The 19,760-nt window shown below is 48.1% G+C and overlaps 1 protein-coding gene across 3 annotated transcripts in view; it reads right to left on the bottom strand.

The window, feature by feature from the left end:
- The window catches only part of MVB12B (multivesicular body subunit 12B), a 159,091-nt gene that overhangs the window by 132,412 nt on the left and 6,919 nt on the right, over nucleotides 1–19,760 (bottom strand). For all 3 annotated transcript variants that reach the window (XM_080668686.1, XM_080668687.1, XM_080668688.1), the window contains exon 2: nucleotides 12,013–12,135. In XM_080668686.1, the coding sequence (XP_080524812.1) occupies nucleotides 12,013–12,135 (123 nt within the window). The remainder of the gene's footprint in view (nucleotides 1–12,012; nucleotides 12,136–19,760) is intronic.

Raw genomic sequence — 19,760 nt, 5'->3', positions numbered from 1 at the left:
AGAGCCAGATGTGAACCGAAGTACGAGGGTTCCAGAGTCTCTGTTTTTCATCACTAAACTGCAGCCTCTCCCTCTCCTGCTTCCTCCCCGCCTACACAAGCACACACACACACACACACACACACACACACGGTGGGGCAAAAGTAGGTTTACAGTCATGAGCACACAAAACAGTTTATTCTTATATTATTTATTAATTATTGTATTATTTACCATGTGAACAACTGTAAACCTACTTTTGCCCCACCCTGTGTATGTATGTATGTGTATATGTATATATGTATGTGTGTGTGTGTTTGTGTGTGTGTGGAAAAGTATTTGCAAAATCATAGAAAAAGGATTGGAAAGATATAGACCAAACCGTTAACCTGTTAATAAAACAAAACATCAGTTCACACATAATCAACTAATTAATAGAACTGATCGCTAGATGCCCTGAATGTCTGACGACTTCGAGAACTAGAGCCGATTCTTCCTCCTAGTCTCATCTCCCTCACTGGGAGGTCTCTCACGGTAAGGGACGTCTGTCCCCTTCAGTGACCTCCATCTCTCAATAATACAGCCCACCTCCCGCAATTCTCAACTCCAGCTACATGTCCCCTCCCCACATGCACCATCCCTCATGCAAGCAGTCCCTTAACACTATCAGTGTGGACCACAAAAACTGAGAAAGGCGGCCTAACGCATTTTGAATCGTGCAGACATTAAGGAATAACTGGCAATTATTTTATAGACATGCAGTGGCATCTCTCTTGCCTGTGTACGTAAGGCTGAATATCGATGTTTAGGAACGATGTCTGACAGGCTTTGAAATAAAAAGGTTTTTTGGTTAACCCGATATTAACATAAAACTAGAGCAAGCCAGGACTTCCCCTTCCAGGAATATGAAATAAGATACACATTTTCCTATTCCTCCCACAAATACAACAAATCCCGGACGTTATATGGAAGTACCGTAAGTGGCCTCTAAAGGGTGAGAGGAGAAGGCAGACATCCGGGGACCTCGGGACCCAAGGAGCAACCATGTGGTGAGTCCTGTGGTTTCTTTGTGCCCCACACACCCCAGACCTGGAGCAGCAACAGACACAGACCAAAAAAGCCCTAACGAAAGCCTGCTTTCTCTCTAGGCAATAACAGATCCATTGCCCAATAACAGATCTACTCCAGCCAAACACCACCTAACACACTGTGGCCCCACCCCACCCATGCCAGTAAAGCCAGAGTAGGAGGACTAGACCTCCACCCTCACCGGGCTTTAACAAGGCATCCCAACACCTCTGATGAGATGGGGTCAGGGCGGGCCAGCTAGCGAGCCAGGACTTTCATCCCCACCAGGCAGCAACGAGGCTTCCCTCTCCTGCCAGTGGAGTGATGCTGGAGAAACCTGGTGGAAAGTCCGGACTTTCACCCCTGTGATGTCAGTGGGGGCCACCAGGGGGCTGTAATGAGGCACTCCCGCCAGGGGGTGTAAGTGGAGGCCTAGTGGGGAGACTGAACTTCTACTCCTACCTGGCAGGAAAGAGTTGGGTGTCCTCCTTCTCCTGCCAGAGCAGTGTCAGAGGAGTCAGCTAAAGTACAAGTAGGTTTGCAGTTGTGAGCACACAAACAGTTTATTCTTATATTATTATTATGTATTAATTATTGTATTATTTTCCAGAGTCTCATAATACATACCCAACATTTCCAGGCTTCAGCCAAAACCCACTCCTCAAAGAAAAGCACCAAGAAACAGAACGATCTCAAACTGAATTTAAAAAGACAATCTACAGAGCCCAAATCAGGATGACAGAGATGTTTGAATTATCTGGGGGGGGAGACAAAAAAAGTTTAAAGCAGCCATCAGGAAAACGCTTCGCTGAACAATTATGAACATGCTCAAAACAAATGAAAAGTAGAGAATCTCAGCAAAGAAATAGAAAGTCTCAGTGAATAAATAGAAAATATAAAGAAGAACCAAATTGAAATTTCAGAACTGAAAAATACAATAACTGAAATAAACATAATGGATGGACTCGGCCGCAGAACAGAAGAGAGAGAGAAAGAATCAGTGAACTGGGAGATAGAATAGAAATGACCTAATGTGAACAACAGAGAGAAAATAGACTGAACAAAAAATGAACAGAGCCTCGGGGAATTGTGGACTCTAACAAAAGATCTAACTCTCCTTTCATCAGAGTTCCAGAGGAGTAGGAACAGAGTGAGGTTGAAAAAGTACCTGAAGAAATAATGGCTAAAAACTTCCTAAATTTAACAACAGGCATAACTCTACCGAGTCAAGAAGGTAAGCAGACTCTAAACATGATAAATCCAAATAAATCCACACCAGGACACATCAAAATCAAACTCCTGAAAAATTAGGACAAAGAAAAATGTTTGAAGAATTGAGAATGGAACAACACTTTACTTATAGGGGAACAACAATTCGAATGATGGCAGAGTTCTCATTAGAAATCACAGTGGCCAGAAGGAAATAACACATCATTTTTCAAGTGCTAAAAGAACTGTCAACCCAGAATCCTATATTCCGTGAAATATCCTTCAGAAATGAACAGGAAATAAAGACATTCTCAGATAAAGGAAAACTAAGAGAATTTTCCGCCAGCAGACATACTCTAGAAGAATTGCTAAAGAAGTTCTCTAATCAGAAAAGAAATGATTTTTTTTTAAAGAAACTTTGAAACATCAAAAAGGAAATAAAAAACATGGTATATAAAAACATGGGTAAATAGACTTCTCCTTTTGAATTTTCTAAATTATGTTTGATGGTAGAAGCAAATATTATAACACTGGTATGGAAATATTTAAGTCAATTATATTATAAATAAGGGAGCGTAAAGGGACACAAAAGAGAGTAAGGGTTCTATACTTCACTTGAACTAGTAAAATGAAGTTACCAGATACACACACACACAGACACTGACACACGTAATGTACTACCTAAAGCAACCACTAAAAATGCTATACAACAAAATAAACTCAAAAACATTTCAATAAGCCAAAATGAAATTCTAACAAACTTCCAAGTAATCCAAAAGAAGGCTGGAAAAAGAATACAGAAACAAACAATAAAAAACATAGAATAAACATAAAATAAAAAATTAAATGGCAGGTTTAAGCCCAAACATATCAATAATTACGTTAAATATAAATGATCTAATCAGGCGTCCTCAAACTACGGCCCGCGGGCCACATGTGGCCCGCCGAGGACATTTATCCAGTCCACCGGGTGCCGCTGCCTGTCCTGCTTAGCAGCCGACTCGTCCTGGGCCCGCAGTGCGCATAGGAATTTGTTCATAGTTTTTTAAACTACAGTCCGGCCCTCCAACGGTCTGAGGGACAGTGAACTGGCCCCCTGTTTAAAAAGTTTGAGGACCCCTGATCTAAATAGACCAATTAGAAGACAGCAATTTGCAGAGGGGTGGATTTAAAAACATGATCTAACTATATGCTGTCTACAAGAAACTTATTTCCAATATAATGGTATAAGCAGATTGGAAGAAAAAGTATGAAAAAAGATATATCATGAAAACCTTAATTAAAAGGAAGCAGAACTAGCTATACTGATATTAGATAAAATATACTTTGGAGCTAAGATAATTACAAGACAGAAAGAGACATTATATAATAATAAAATGGCCAACACACCAAAAAGAGATAGCAATCCTAAATGTGCATGCATCAGACAACACTGCTGAAAAACATGTGAAGCAAAAACTGATGAAATGAAAGGAACAAAGAATAATTCCAACAGTACAGCTGGGAACTTCACCGCTCTCTAAAACGGAGAGAATAACTAGACAGAAAAGCAGCAAGGATAAAGAAGACAACAACACTATCAACCAAAAGGATCTAATCTCTCTTTTTAAAAAATTCCACTCAAGAACAACAGAGCACACAGTCTTTTCAAGTGACCATGGAACACATGCTAAAACAGACCATTTCATGGGCTATGAAACAAACCTCAACAAATTTTTAAAAATTGACATCATACAAGAGTGTGTTCTCCAAACACAATGAAATCAAACTAGAAAACAGTAACAGACAGATAATTGGAAAATCTCTAACTGCTTAAAAACTAAACAACACAATTCTAAATAACCCAAAGAAGAAATGTGAAGAAAAATTTAAAATACATTGAACAGGATGAAAATGAAGATAAAGTATATGAAAACTTGTGGGACATAGCTAAAGCAGTGCCAAGAGGGAAATTAATAGCACTAAATGTGTACATTAGAAATGAGGAAAAGTCTCAACTCAGTATCTAAGTTCCTACCTTAAGAACCTAGAAAAAGAGCAAAATAAACCCAAAACAAGCAGAAGGAAGTAAATAATAAGTATAAAAACAGAAATCAATGAAATTGAAAACAGAAAAATAGGGTAAAAATCAATGAAACCAAGAGCTGGTTGTTTTGAAATTGTTAATAAAATGGACAAACTTCTAAGACTGACAAAGATAAAGAGAACATACAAATGATCAATATCAGAGTCAGAGAATATTATAGGCTCTGCAGACACCAAAATAATAATAAGGGAATGCTACAAATAATTCTACACATAAATTTGGAACTTTTAGTACAACCTTTTCCTTGATTTCCAGGGAGGGAAGAAGACTGGTGTTTAAACCAATCACCAGTGGTCAATAATTTAATCAACAATACCTACGTAATGAAGCCTCCTGAAAACCCCAAAAGGATGGAGTACGGAGAGCTTCCAGGGTCATGACCTGTGGAGATTTGGGGAGAGTGGCACGCTGGGAGAGAGGGCCGGAAGCTCCGTGAGCTTTCCGCATACCTTGTGCTATGCATGTCTTCCATCTGGGTGCTCCTGAGTTGTATCCTTTTATAAGAAACGGGCGATCTAGTAAAGAAAAGCTTTCTCTGAGTTCTGGGAATTAATCAAACCTGAGAAGGGGGTTGTTGAATTTCTGATCCATAGCTGGTCTGGCAGAAGCACAGGGGACAACCTGGACTTGCAATTGGCATGTGAAGCGAGGCCGGGGTAGTTCTATGGGACTGAGCCCTTAACCTGTGAGTCTGATGCTGTCTGCAGGTAGATAGCGTTCGAACTGTTGAACTTACCGCTTATTTAGACCCATGTTGGAATTGGGTCTAAACCCCCTTCTAAATATTTACCATCTAAATTCCAGCAAAATTTTTATTGATATAGGCAAGATTATTCTAACATTTATATGGGACAACACAAAGGAACCTGAACAGCTATAACTTTTTTTTTTTAGAAGAAGAATAAAATGAGAAGTATCATTCTACCCAATTTCAAGACTTACTATGTAGCTGCAATAATCGATACTGTGTGCCACTGGCAGAGGGCTAGATGCATAGAATAGAACTGAATAGAGAGCCACCCAAATATGCCCAATTGATTTTTTTTTTTTAATGTTTGAAAAGCAATTCAGAAGGAAAGATTGCCTTTTCAACTAATGGTACTGAGCAGTTGTTCATCTATAGGGCAGGGGGTGGGGGCAGAAGAACTGTAACCTAAGTTCACACTTTATATAAAACTAAATCAAAATGTACCAGACTTAAATTAAATGTTAAATGTAAAACTATCAAACTTACAGAAAAAAATAGGGGAAATCTTCAGGTTCTAGACTAAGAGTTCTTAGATTTGACACCAAAGACATGATTGATAAATTTAAAAAGTGACAAATCAGACTTCACGAAAATTTTAAATTCTTGCTCTGTAAAAGACCCTGTTAAGATAAAAAGACAAGTACACCAGAAGAAAATATTTGCAAATCACATAATCAACCAAACACTCATACCTAAATATATAAAGACCTCTTAAAACTCAACAGTAAAAAAAAACACACACAAACAATTCAATTAGAAGATGAGGAAGACATGAAGTGGCCTTTTATTGAGGACACAGAGATGGCAAATAAGCACATGAGAAGATGTTGAACATCATTAGCCACTAGAGTAATACAAATTAAAACCAAACGAGTTATCACTACACATCTATCAGAATGGCGAACACAAAAAATATTGACAATGACAAGTGCTGGAAAGGATGGTAGAAACGGGATCATTGGTACATTTCTGGTGGAAATGTAAAATGTTATAGCCACAAAGAGAAGTAGTTGGGCATTTTCATAAAAAACAAAACAAAACATCAACACTAAATATGCAACTACCATATGACCAGCAATTGTACTCTGGACACTTATCCCAGAGGAATGAAAACTTAGGCTAACATAGAACCTGTTCATGACTATTGGTAGCAGTTTTACCCATGATAGCTCCAAATGAAACAAGATGTCATTCGGTGGGTAAACAGTTAAACAAAACATGGTGCAGGTTTACCAATGGACACTGCCCAGCAATAAAAAGGAACAAACTATTGACGCATGCAGTACATTCTCCAGATAAACCTCCTGAGAATTATGCTGTTTTTGAAGGGGGCGAGGGGGGCATGTCCACAGGTTACATGCTATATGATACCATTTCTAAAACATCTCTGAAATGACAAAATTACAGAAATGGAGAACACATTAGTGGTTATAAAGGAGGTTAGCTAATTCCTAGAACCAGTAAACCACCTACCTATGAGCACTTTGAACATAAACCAACTAGTCCTGAGTCCCTATCTCTATCCGCCGCCTTTTATCAGGCTCCTTCAGGCTGGGACACGCTCCCCCTGCCTGAATCGCCCAGGGCCAGGTATCTGACAACTAGAGGCCACCTCTACAGCCCAAAGCCACTGAGGTCATTTACACTGGACAGTCCTCAGTCCGCTTGGCCTGCCTCTCCCGCCTTTCCTGCGGAAACCACAAAAAAGGCTCTTGCCCAAGCTTTCCCCTCGCTCTCCGCCTCCTGACCGACCCTGGAGCCTCTGCTCGCTCTCGGTGCTGCATGGAGCGGTGTGCCCCTCCTCTCGGGTCCATGAGAACAAACTTTCAGTGGCAGCTGTCTCCTGATCTGTTGGCCTCACCATACCCGAATAAAGAGAAAGTCCCCAGTGCATTTAAAAACAGAAATGTTCTGTATCTTGACCAGATGTGTATCAATATCCAGGTTGGGGGTTTGCAAGTTGTTACGCTGGGGGCAAATGGAGAAAAGGGTAAACAAGATCTCTGCATACTACTTCCTAAGACTCCATGCAGATTCTGTCTCAAAATAGAAAGTTTAACCAAAAACAATGAAAGGAAAATTAAAGCAGGTCCCTCATCTTTTCCATCAATCCAACCGAGGTTTCATTGTTAGAAGCTTTTCTAAATAATGGACAGGAAGTTCCAGCGAACCGAAGGAAGTACCGGAACACCGGATTGCTCCCCCGGGGTCCTCTCCGCTATGGAATAAGTCATTACTGCAATCTTTGGGTCAAAACCGAAATTCCTAGTTGGTAGGGGAGAAAAGTTCAGAAGGAGGCAGTTTAAGGCTTTCTTTCTTTCAATATGTTTTTATTGATTTTTAGAGAGAGGAAGGGAGAGGGATAGATAGAAACATCCGTAAGAGAGAAACATCATTGATCAGCTGCCTCCTGCACGCCCCCTCCTGGGGATTGAGCCTGCAACCTGGGCATGTGCCCTGACCAGGAATCGAACGGTCACCTCCTGGTTCATGGGCCAAAGCTCAACCACTGAGCCACCGCGGCTGGCCAGCACTATTTCTGGTCGACTCATCCTAACAACAGCCAATGTTTGCCTCTCGCCTACCTCCTGGATGCCAGGCACAAGCAGTCCATGTGCATCCTCTCTGGCTCGCTCCACTCCCCGAGGCCGGAGCTCTGCAGGGCAAAGCGGAATGGCCAGGGAAGATGCCAGAGTTATACAAAGGCCTAAGGGCTGGTCATAAAACCACTTTCCGTTGTTTCCAGCAAATCTCAGTTTAATGCATTTTCCAACAAAACTAAAGGGAGGAACACCTGGTACCTTTTATCAACACAAGCTCTGGTTCTGAAAATAAACCAACGTGTTAGCCTGTGGTTATTTCCGAACTGGGAGCAGCCCTGATGGCAGAGCCACGTGGGGAGGGAACTGGAGGCGGCAGGAAAAAGCTGCTGCCTGTGCTTCTGCTTTTGCTTCTCAGGGGCAGGGCTCCCGGAGGACAGCCCTGGAGGCTTTGGGCCGACCCGTCCTCTGCCGCGAGGAAGAGGGTGGCTTCCGGCCCTGCTCGCCCCTCTCCCCAACTGCAGCTTTCTGGAGATACAAGTGACAGCTGTGATCAGACGGGACATGTGAGTATGTCCACATTCTCCACTCGCTATCTACCCTATGTTTCTAATTAGGTATCATTGCCATCTTCACATGCTTTCGTGTGACCTTTAAAATACTTTGAGCACTATATAAAAATACCAGCCTGCTTGAATTTGCATCAGCGTTTATAAGATTTTTCTTTTCTCTTTCTATTTTGGTGAGTAAAATGTAGTACCTTACTTGCAGGTTTAGGATTTTAAAGATATCCCTTCTCTATGTCCCCTAGACACGGCCACTGGTCAAGAGGGGACCTGATCTCTCCTGGTACCCCCAAAGCCCTCACATTTGACCGTTCAAGCAACTGAACCTTCCAATTATTTAGAAACTCCCCAAAACATTTAGGGCATATATAAATTATAAGGCCCACAGTTTTTAAGAAATGTTTTGCGGTCTAATTGGTTTCAGAAGTAAACAGAAGTGCTGAGAGAAAGGGAGATGGAGGGAGCGAGAGAGCAGAAAGGAAGGAATGAAAGTGGGGACTTCCGGATGACTGGCCCACACGCAGCCCGAGATCCCCTCAGAGGTCAGAGGTCACGACCACAGCTGGCTTCCCAGCACAAAGCCACAGGAAGAAGAGCTAGAAGACATGACTTCCTGGCTTCACTCTGCAGCTCAGGATGCCAGTCCTCTGCCCTCGGGAGCTCTGCCCTGTCAGCCAGCAGCTCTGTCCCGCACTGTCACCCCTCCCCGCCCCCCCCCCCCACACACACATTGCTGGCTCCTTCCCATCAGCAACTAAGTGTGCTCAACACTTTCCACCTTTAAACAAAGAAAAAAAGACCCATGAGCCCACGTCATCCTCTAGGGACCACTTCCCTCTATCCTCCTTCTTTAAAGGCCATCGTCACTCAGCCTCCCTCGTCACTTCCCACTTCTACTGGGCCGTCAGTCCACTCCAATCTTGCTCCTGAGCCTGCCACCAAGTTCACAGCCACCTCCACCTTTCAGTTCATTTACTCACCCTTCAGGCAACTTTGAAGCATCCACGTATGAAAAAACAGCATGTGCCACCCTCAGCAAACACCGACAACTTCGAGGGTCATGACACAGGTGGGTGGCGTCACAAGGACAGGGGACCCACCCGCCCTCTGCCGGCAGGAGTATCGTCACCAGCCACTCCATGACAGCGAGGCCGTGGCATTGGGGGGGTGGGGGGGACTATTTCAGAGAGGAATGCAGGAATCAGGACAATAAATGAAGAAGTTTAGCAAATAACCCTCAGCCCCTAAGGAGTTATAACATTAAATGCTCATAAGCGAACACTGGGCATCTTTTACTTGAAGCGGCAACAGGGCCTGTGCCCATTTGACAGTGGCTGTGCTGCCCAGGTCAGCATCCATCCGGTGCCCAACTGTCGGGCTGCGCGGTCACGGTGCCCAATGTGACTGCGCAGGGACAGAGCGCTCCCCAGCGGATGGGACGGGGCGAGGTCTCTCAGCCTCTCCGTGGCCCGGCCACTGTCAAACACCTGACGTTCCGGTTTGGATGGTGACTTCACACAAAACTCCAGATAAAAGCAACTCCCCTTGCCGAAACCGGTTTGGCTCAGTGGATAGAGCGTCGGCCTGCGGACTGAAGGGTCCCGGGTTCGATTCCGGTCAAGGGCATGTACCTTGGTTGCGGACACATCCCCAGTGGGAGGTGTGCAGGAGGCAGCTGATCCATGTTTCTCTCTCATCGATGTTTCTAGCTCTCTGTTCCCTCTCCCTTCCTCTCTGTAAAATATCAATAAAATATATATTTTTAAAAAATTAAAAATAAAAAAGCAACTCCCCTCATCGCCCTTGAACTCAGGGTCAGGCCTCTTGGGAGCCAGCGGTGTATGTAGAAGAGTCCAGAGGTCAGCACAGCGAGACGATTCCAACTCTCTCCCGGAAAGGGCTTCCGGAGGGAGCTCGGCCGCGCTGGCCCGGCGCGGAGGCTGGGTAATTGCCAGGCCGACCCTGGAGCCCCTTGCCCTGCTCACCTTCCACTGTAATGCGCGGCGTAATCATGAGCTGTGCTTATTAATTTCACTCATTTGACACGGCGCCCCTCTGCCCTGAGCTGGATGTTAGGAGAAAATGATAGGGATGGATTCTGCTCCTGTCAGACTCACCAAGACTCTCAGAAAACCAGACGACCAGAGGCCATCTGCCGCCCACCAGCAAGCATCCATGAGGACCCCAAAGGCACCAGCAGGATGTGAAGGACACAGACCAACAAGAGCAGAGCACGAAGACGGGGCCCGCGCCCTGGGGTGAGCCCGGCAGGAGCCCTCCCAGGAGGGCACCCCAGGGCCGGTTCCCCCAGAGATGGTGCGCGCCAGCCCTGCCCCACGCACGGCGTGCTGCTTCATATCTAATTCATCAAAAGACACTGGCTTCTCAAATCGGGAACAGTTTTATTAGCTTCCTCAAGAGTTTTATGGCACAAAGCCATACCTAATGAGTCCATTTTATGACAAGCGCTTTGAAGTCAGGCAGCAGGAAGACTCAAATCTTTGTCAAAAAGGATTCCCTCGTCCTTTCACGTTTAAAATGTTTATAAGCTTTCAAACAGCTGGGAAAGCAACACGGAGCATTTTAACAGGCTTCTCCCCTCCCACAGGACCCAGTGCCCTGACCCGCTACACCCGGCACCGTTCTCAGCGGGGGCTGATCCTGCCCACCCACCCCTCAGCCTGGGGGCATCTGGCAATTTCTGGACACATTTTTGGTTGTCCAGTTTGGGGGGTTGGTGCCACTGGCATCTATAGGTAGAGGCCAAGGGTGCTGCGAAACATCCTAGGATCACAGGACAGCCTCACACATAAAGCTGTGATTCTCCGGCCCAAAACGCCAGTCCTGCCAAGGCTGAGAGACCCTGCCGTAGGGCTCCTTCGGGGCCAGGCCTGGCATCCCCACCCCGGGGAGCCAGACACCCATGTAATCACCGCGGCAGGTTCCCAGTGCTGGCTGCTGAGGCTCTCCTTTAGGCGGTCTTGGTGCACCCTCTCAACGAACAAGAATAAAACGCTGTCGTAAACAAGAGGGATGTAAGAATCTCAGAACCCACGACCAGGGTCACTGTTTACTAAACCCTCTTGATGTTACTCTGCATTTTTTTAAAGCTCCACCCAAATCGGAGTTTATTTATGGAAACAACAAAAGAACCAGTTCCGGCCATCAGGACTTCTGTACCGCCACCGACACCTGCCGAAAAGCAAGGCAAGTCCTGCTGAGCGGTGGTGGTGTGGTCAGTCAGAGCGCTGGACTTGGCGGGGGTCGGGTCCTGACCTGCCACCCCCAAGGACGGGGACTCTGGCCCTTCACGTCCCGGAGCTGGGGTTCTCCTCGTCAGCAAAGCAGAGATGCCGCTACTGGCGCTCCCAGCACAACCGTGAGAGCTAAATGAGCTGCTGGGAGGAAACTGCTCTGGAAGCGGTAAAGAGCTGTATGATTGTATGTGACATGTATACGTGGGGGACACTCTATGACAATCACCAAGGGTCTTTCAGACACTTGGATCCTTTTCATGAAATGTTACAACGAGAAGTGACTGGAAATCAATGACTCCAACCCTTGGATTTTACAGAAGGTGAAAATGAGCATCCCAAGGTCAAGGGACTCGGCCAGGGACCGCCCAGACGGGCTCAGGCCCTCCGACTCCCAATCCAGGACACTCCCCGCCTGCCCACTGGTGATCTCCCCCTCCCCGCTTAAGTGCCTAGAGGGAAGAAACATATCTTACACACAAGGTTCAGAGGGTCTTGAGCACAGGAGGTACATATCTGTTGAATCTGTGAACAAAAGGTATAAAGCGGAATCCTGACTTACTACATCGTAGCCCGTCGGGGCTCGGTTCCGCGAAGCCACCACCCCCACTCCTGTGATGGGGTCCATGGACGTCTCCGGCAAGGCTTCTGAAAGGTCTCTGACTTCAGGCATGGTGGACTTGTCCTGGTTCCGGAAAGGAAAAGAAAGCACAGAATTCACACTGAGCGCTTACCGTGAACAATGCAAAGTCCCACACAAATAGAGCTGGACTCTCAGGGCCAATATCCTGAGCTGCGCTCCACTTCCTGAAAGAGCTCAAGGAGCCCTGACCCCACCTGACTCTTTGCTCAGAGCAAGAATTCAAAACATCACTGGCCTCTGCTTGTCTCAAGTTAGCTCTGAACACTGAGCTAACACAGTTAATGAGGGCTTGTCCCTGCCCTGAGTACGTATGTAATTTAAACTCAGACCCAAAGGCAAACCATTCTCAAATCTCCCATCTAGCTGCCTGACTTCTGAACAGACACCAGTAGCCTCTCTGAGGATAAATCAGACTTGACTAAGTCTACCCCCGCCCCCTTGCATTTCTCTCCCTTGTACTATTTCCTATGGAGGTGCAGACTTCCAACGCTACAGTCTCTACCACAGCCGAGGGGGGCTGCGCAGTAGACAGAGCTTTGCAAACACACACCTGGAAGGAAGTCTCTGGCATGGAGGCAAAGGAAGGGTTCAAGTCCAGGCTCCACAGCCTTGAGCAAGCACGGAGTCTTGGTACTGACAGTCACAGAGCTGCTGTGAGAACCAAGAGTCACGTGAAGGAAGGTCCTGGAGAGGTCCCTGGCACACAGTAGGCACTCAACAAAGAGCAGATGAGGCTGGCGGGGGTGGGGGGACACATGACCAGTGTAACTGACCAGAAACGTGGTAGGCATCACTCCCAAGAGGACTGCAAGGTCCCTTTTTTGTGTTTAATCCTGCAGGTCGTGGGCATTTACTCAAAGCTAAACACGAACAATGACCATAATTCTTGCCGGGCACTCTGGGAGAAAGGGAGGGGAAATGGAATTGTTATTCTGCTGCTGACTGCCCCTGATGTGACCAGAGGAGACAAGCTGTATAGAGAGAGCACTGGGTCTGGGCGCTCGAGTGGCAGAGCACCAGAAAGCAAATAAAAAAGGCAACACCTTATGTAAATGACTTTCAGTGCCTTTAAAAGGACAAGCCTCGAAAAGGAGCCGTTCAATTCCACCTCCTTCTGCAGCAATTAAGTTCCACCGGCTGTAGGTCTGCCAGCTCTCTCAAGGCTGGTTACTGCTGCTAAAGAAAAAAGAACACCCTGCCTAACTAGGCAGGCAGGAGGAATATTCTTAGTTCTCAGCCTAGAATCAGAAAAGGCAGAGGCTATTAAAAACGAGTGTGCCTCCTAAATAGGAACCACCAAAACGCTACATGCAAGTCCCCCATGTAATCAGCATCCCAGGACCCCACAAAAGGCCCCGGAAGCAGACTTAATACAATGCAGCCCAATCTCCCATCAGGTGTTCCTTAGCCTGGCAGCAGCTGCACTCTCAGTGTCTGTTTAGGATAAAAGCAAACCAAGTTATGCTTTACTTAAGTCTGCTGGAAGTTAGCTTCTGGGAGCCCAGGGCAGGGCCCAGGACACCACACTGCATCATTTTCTCTTTTTAAAATGTCATTTATTTAGGTAGGTTTATCTGCATAAAGCACAGGGCTTAGAGCTTCCCACACACAGTAGGTATAAAGTACATATTTACCGAATGAACGAATGCCCACGCATGCCCCCAGTAGAGAAGGTCTGTCATTCAATATCTGCACCAGCACAATCCAAAGCAAACACTGATCAAAAAGTATCTGCACTTGTAAATTCCCTCTTACCAGTAACATAACAACAACAATGCTGCAGTTTGCAAAATATGGGTACCTGCTGTTGGTTACCAAAATGCTTTGCAATTAACAACTCATTAACAGAATGTACGAATTCTACTAGTGCTAAAATATCATGCTGTGAATTTAATAAAGAACATGCGAGGTAAGTTTTTTTTTTATTAAGATAGTACTATCTAAGAGAGAAGGAGGGGGAGGTAAGCATGGGAATAAAAAAGAAATATTTTATTTGCTGATAGATTCCAATATCCTCCACCAGGCACTGATGACAATGGCTCCGCTCTGCTCTGAGCCGCTGTCAAGTGCAGGAGGGGACCTGCCTGTGCGCGAGGATGCGCTCCCAGAATGCACCGCGAGGCAGCCCAGCAGCAGGTCCAAGATGGCCGCTCCCCGGCTGAGCAGACAAAGGGCTTCGGCCGCGTGGGCACAGCCCAGCCCGCAGGAGGGGAGGCTGCTCCGAGCCGCGCATCGGTCTGCAGAGCATCCCGCACGCCTTCCGCCTTCGTCTTTCCTTCCCCCAGCTGCTCACCCTGGGGATCAAGGCAGCCTTTGTGAAATACAGACAAATGACTCCGCGCCGCGCGCGGGCCGAGGCCAGCTGGGCGGTGGAGGAAGCACCAGCAGCAGCAAAGGAAGCTTTTAATGAGAAACGCCCAAGATATCCATGGCAGAGGCAATCACTCAAAGCGGCTCGCCCTGAATTACATATTTTCTGACTGCAAATTACTTTTAACAGCGCCTCGACCGTCACTTCAATTGACCTTCCTAACAAAAGGCCATTTATTAGCTGGCGCTCCACGTCTTCGGGGCCGTGTGGAGCCCGGAGCTGGGAGGGACAGACCAGCACTCAGCCGGGTCACAGGCCAGGCCCCTGAGACGGGGAAGAGGCTGTGGATGCCGGCCAGCGAGCGAGCACATCTGCCGGGAAGGGCGAGGGGGTGCAGGGTGTTCAAAACCAACACGAACCTGTCTCGCAAGAGATGATGCTGGTCTAAAACACGTACTTCCGGGGCCTACTTGCCACAACTCCCGGTTTCGTCCGCAGCAGCTCCTCACCAGCATCCTCTGTCTCTCACCGCACACACTCACACCCCTGCTGCGCGTGTGTACAGAGCCCTGCAATTCTCAAGAAGCTTTCTCAGGCTGCTTCTCCGCCAATGCCCACTCCAAACCTGGGTGGTGGCTGGGTTGCCCTGTCCCTATTTTACAGCAGAGCAAACTGAGGCCTGGAGTTCGCAGACACCACGCAGCTGGCAGACAGCAGAGCCTAACAGGACCTCTGCTCTCCTTCCCTAGCCAGGTCTGCTTCCCATGACACCGTGCAGAGGGACGCCACCACCCACCCCATATCTGACTGAAAAACCAGTTTCAACACTAATTATAGTAAAAATGGAAAACTCTTCTTTCTCTAGCCATAACCCAGTAAGTGAAGCAAGGGGGAGAAAAGTACAGCAAGATAAAAGTAACATGGGATTAATTTCCCTCGAACCTCCGTTTCAAGATTCAACATCTCCCTCATAAATAATTTACAACAATAAAAATGAGCTAAGGCCATGTTTGTGTAGGACGGAGGTAAATTTAGGCCTAATGAGGGAGATCCAAGCGCTGCACAGGAGGGAATAGGTTGATGCATGGTGCGGGGCAAGCTGATCGACAGCACACACGGGCTCCATTACAACTGCAAGTCGCAGGACCAACCAGGGGGAGGGAGCAATTTGAGAAACTTCTACCATCCTGGCTGTGGCTGCAAGGAGGGTCTCTACAGTGAAAGCCAAAAGTTGACCCAGTATTTTAGATGACAACAGATACTGAAATTACTGAGACATGAAACTAAGTAGGTTCTCAGTAAATGCCGGGTAAGGAATGAAGGTGGTGGCAGCACCTGGGAGTTGGGTCTGCTCTTGGGCATGGAAAGAGTGCGGGCAACACTGACCTTGAGCTTATCCTCCTAACTGAACGTCTCAGGTCATCTGGTCCCAATCTCCATCCCAATCTCTACTTTCAGCGCCCAGGCAGCCTCTGCTAGATCATTTGCAAGTCTGGGGGTCTGCAGAGCTTGGCTCTGGGCAGCTGTTCCTGCATCTGCCCCAGGAGGATTTCTCTGCAACGCGGGAGTGTGTGTGTGAGTATGTGTGTGTGTGTGTGCGCGCATGCATGCCTTGCATATACATCCTAGGACTAGCTGGGGTCCCATTAGGGTGAGGTGTGTTTTCCAAGCCAGAGGATTTTTTTCCATGCCATGCTGGATGGATACGATGCGACAACACAGGGCGGAAGAAGAAAACCGCTTCCTGCTTCTGCCTGCAATGCTGCAAACAGTGCCTGGGGGAGGCCCCAGCTCCCAGCACTGCAGCGCCTCGCCAATGCTGTCATCCCAGGTTCACAGAGAAATGAACTTTAACTATAAAGCCCCTTCATACACACAGCACACTGCTCCCTTGTAGCTGATCAAAGAATTACTACAACAGTTTGCTTAATCCCTAAAAGTCAGCAGTGCTGGGCTTAACTGATGCTGAACATTGTTTCAGAATCAAAGGCGTGCCTCCCGGCCCCAGTCTGGGAGAAAACTAAGCTACTGTATCACAGTTGAAAACTCAGGGGAACTTTGATATCATCTCTGTTTAATTTCCCCGGCCCCCTGAGCCCGGGGTTTATCTCATTTTATCAACTCCTGTACTGAAATCAAAACCCAACTAACAGAGCTCAGACCTCTCTCCACTGAGGCCCCTTTAGCAGCGGGGTGGGGTGCAGGCTGAGGAGTTTGAAGACGGGGGCCAACAACTGCACGGGGCAGGGAGCGCTGCCTTCAAAGGAGGAGCAGCAGGAACCCCGACTGGGCTTCCCTGCAGCTCAGAAGCAGCGCCAGCCAGCACTGCCCGCAAGGGCTAAGGCGTGACTCGCACACAACTTTTGAGGAGAGTAATTTCAAACTATTGGGGGGGAGGGAGAGAGGAGGCTGGTTAAATTGGACTACTGTAATTGAAATGACAAAAACAGTGGGTTAATTAAGTCCCCACAGAAGGACGAAATTGCTATCAGCTTGTTTGAAATCCAAAGTCAAGGGCACAAAAGACATAAAGTGTCTGCCCACAGCAGTGGTCGGCAAACTGCGGCTCGCGAGCCGCAGTTTGCCGCTCTGTTGACTAATGAGTTTGCTGACCACTGGCCCACAGCTACCAGCTTGCAGGGCTAGGAAGAACAGTATATAAATACTTTACTCACTGTGGGAAACGGCCCAAGAGCCCAAGAGCAGGGTCTCACTACTGAGAGACCATCAGCTTTGCCTGCTTCCCAGTGGCAGTGGGGGTCTGCAGGAATCCATGCCCCTCTCTGTCGCCCCATGGTAACGGGTACCTTTCTGCTGGTAAGCTTAAGCAGGGAGCAGAAGGACACTGCCCCACCCCACGAGAGGGAGCCCGTGGTCAGGCTTCACCGGTGCACACCTCAACACACACCCTGGGCCACCTCCCTTACAGCCACGGTGCAGAGACCTACCTCCTCAGGAGGCTGGGAGCTGAGGCCAGGGTCCATGCAGCACCCAGGCGAGTGGCTAGCCTGCTATTGGGAGACGGTGCCCAGGCTGATGGGCGTCACTGTGGACTCAGGATAGCATCCTGGTGCTGCCTGCACTTCGGTCTGGACCACTTATCTAGAGACCAGTCAGAAGCCAAGTCACTCTGACAAGTGCTGTTGAGTGTGGTCTGGTGGCAACAGCCACAGACTACTGGGGAGGCTGCTAAGATACTGGGAAATGAAAGCAAATATTTTCCTAAGCATCCCTAGATCAAAGAATTTTCCAGCGCAGGCACTAACAATGGCAAGCACTTCCTTTCCCCAGTAAAGGTCTGCTGCTTCTAATGGAAGAATCTGGTGTATAAACACAGCCACGCCATCTGACCTATGATTAGATTTATATTAACCATTTGATTACCAAACAGGTTTCCTATAAACCACGTGAGGCAGGCCTGGGGTTCAGGTTGCGACAGCCCAGTAGAGTGCAATGCTAGATCCCGGAATTCACTCCCCAAAAATAAACCCAGATCAAGTTCCACAGCACGGCAGTGGCCCAAGTCCTGGCCCTCCCAAGCCTGACTCTGCAAAACCAGGGATCCTGGTGCTGGTGGGGGGAGTGGCATTCCCCAGAACACGTGAGCCCTGCACCGACTTGCCCACCATTACTGCCAGTGAGGGTCGTCCCTGCCCACTCCCTTCAGGTCTTGGTGCCACTGTCCCCTGGAGAAGACGAAGAAAGATGACCCCAATGGAAGGCAGATGCCCTACAAATGAAACTATCCCAGGAGGCCCCAGAGCAATGCTCTCTTATGTTCAGTGACATGAGTCACCCTCTTGCCCTGAAGGCTAGTGTCTGCAGAGAAAAAAGTGCCTATGTCATCTCAACACCGGGCACATGGGCCCCCAGGCCAGAATCATCAGGACACATGGCTTCAGGTCGCCAGGCACGCCCATCACCACCACCACCCCCCTCTGACTTTCACATGGATATTAAGAGTTTCTTTGCATACATTTGGGCATTTAATCATCCTATCCGTGTGCTGATGACTTCCAAAATACCTCCCGAAACTAGGTGTGTATCTAGTGTCTGTCAACTGCCTGTCCCATGAGTACCTCAGACTCGGCTGACCTTGCCATCCTCCCCCTGGAGGGGCTCCCACACTCCCAGTACCTAACAGGACCCGATGCAAAGCAGCCCGCAGACATTTAGGGAGCGCCTCGGCGCTGAGCACTGGGGAGGGTATGCACTGATGAAGACGGAAAATCCAACTCTCCGGAGCGGGAGTTCCCAAATGCCAGCCTGCGAGTCACCTGGAGCGTTTGTTAAAACAGAGTCCGGAACCCACTCCCAGGTACTGACTCAAATGTTTAGGAGGGAGCCCGAGAAGCTGCACTTCTAACAGGCCCCAGTGATGCGCAAACAGCTGGCCCACAGCGCCAACTCTGAAGACGGCAGGTATTCATGAGGTGTTTGATGACTGACTGAATGAGTGAACAAATGAATGAAGAGAACCTGAAGGTAATCACCCAGGAGGAACAGCCTCTGAATGTGAACCCGTCTCTCCCTCTGCAACACAGGTCACCTCGTTCCTTCCCTACGACACTGCACCCCCACCATTCCAAATCTGGGACGCACCTCCCATTCTGCCCCAAACTCTCCAACGGCCCAGCCAGACAGGTGCTGTCCCTGAGAATGGCGGTGCATGATACATGTGCACACACGAACACACACCCTTGTCACTCAGGTTATAGCACACTTTCCTAGACAGTAGTCGGCAAACCGCGGCTCGCAAGCCACATGTGGCTTGCGAGCCGCGGTTTGCCGCTCTGTTGACTAATGAGTTTACCGACCACTGCCCTAGGAGAATGTTAAGTTGTTCAAAGGTGCTATGTTCACCAGTGCCTGACTCACAGTGGGTGCTCAATAAATGGTTATGGATAGATAGATGGAAGGAAGGTGGATGAATGACGTTCCTCCCATCCTCTCAAGATCACCCACGTTTCACCGGATAAAGGAGGGCACCCGCAGCCCATGCAGGACAACAGCGCAACTGCGGGGACGGCCACCGGCAGAGGAAGGGAGGCCCTGCAGCACGGCAGTTTCAGCTCAAGCCGCTGGACCAGGGCCTGGCAGTGGCCGGCGGGTCTCCAGGCTGCCTGCTCAGCAGACTCACTACGGAGTCTGTAAGAACTACGGCTGCCCATCCCAACCCCCGGGTTCTGACTTAACTGGTCCGGGGCCGAGACTGGACAATGCCACGGTGCCAGGGTGATACAGCGACAAACAGAAAGGGACTGTGAATGAGGGGACGCTTGCTTCTGCCTAGAGAGCCATGGAGACGTGAGGGAAGAGCTGCCACTCCCGCCGGCCTCCCTGAAAGAGGGAGCGT

Source organism: Plecotus auritus (genome assembly GCF_963455305.1).
Source record: "Plecotus auritus genome assembly, chromosome: 5".
Lineage (NCBI taxonomy): Eukaryota > Metazoa > Chordata > Mammalia > Chiroptera > Vespertilionidae > Plecotus > Plecotus auritus.
The sequence above is the reverse complement of the archived record's forward strand: the minus strand, read 5'-3'. Positions and strand labels throughout refer to the sequence as shown.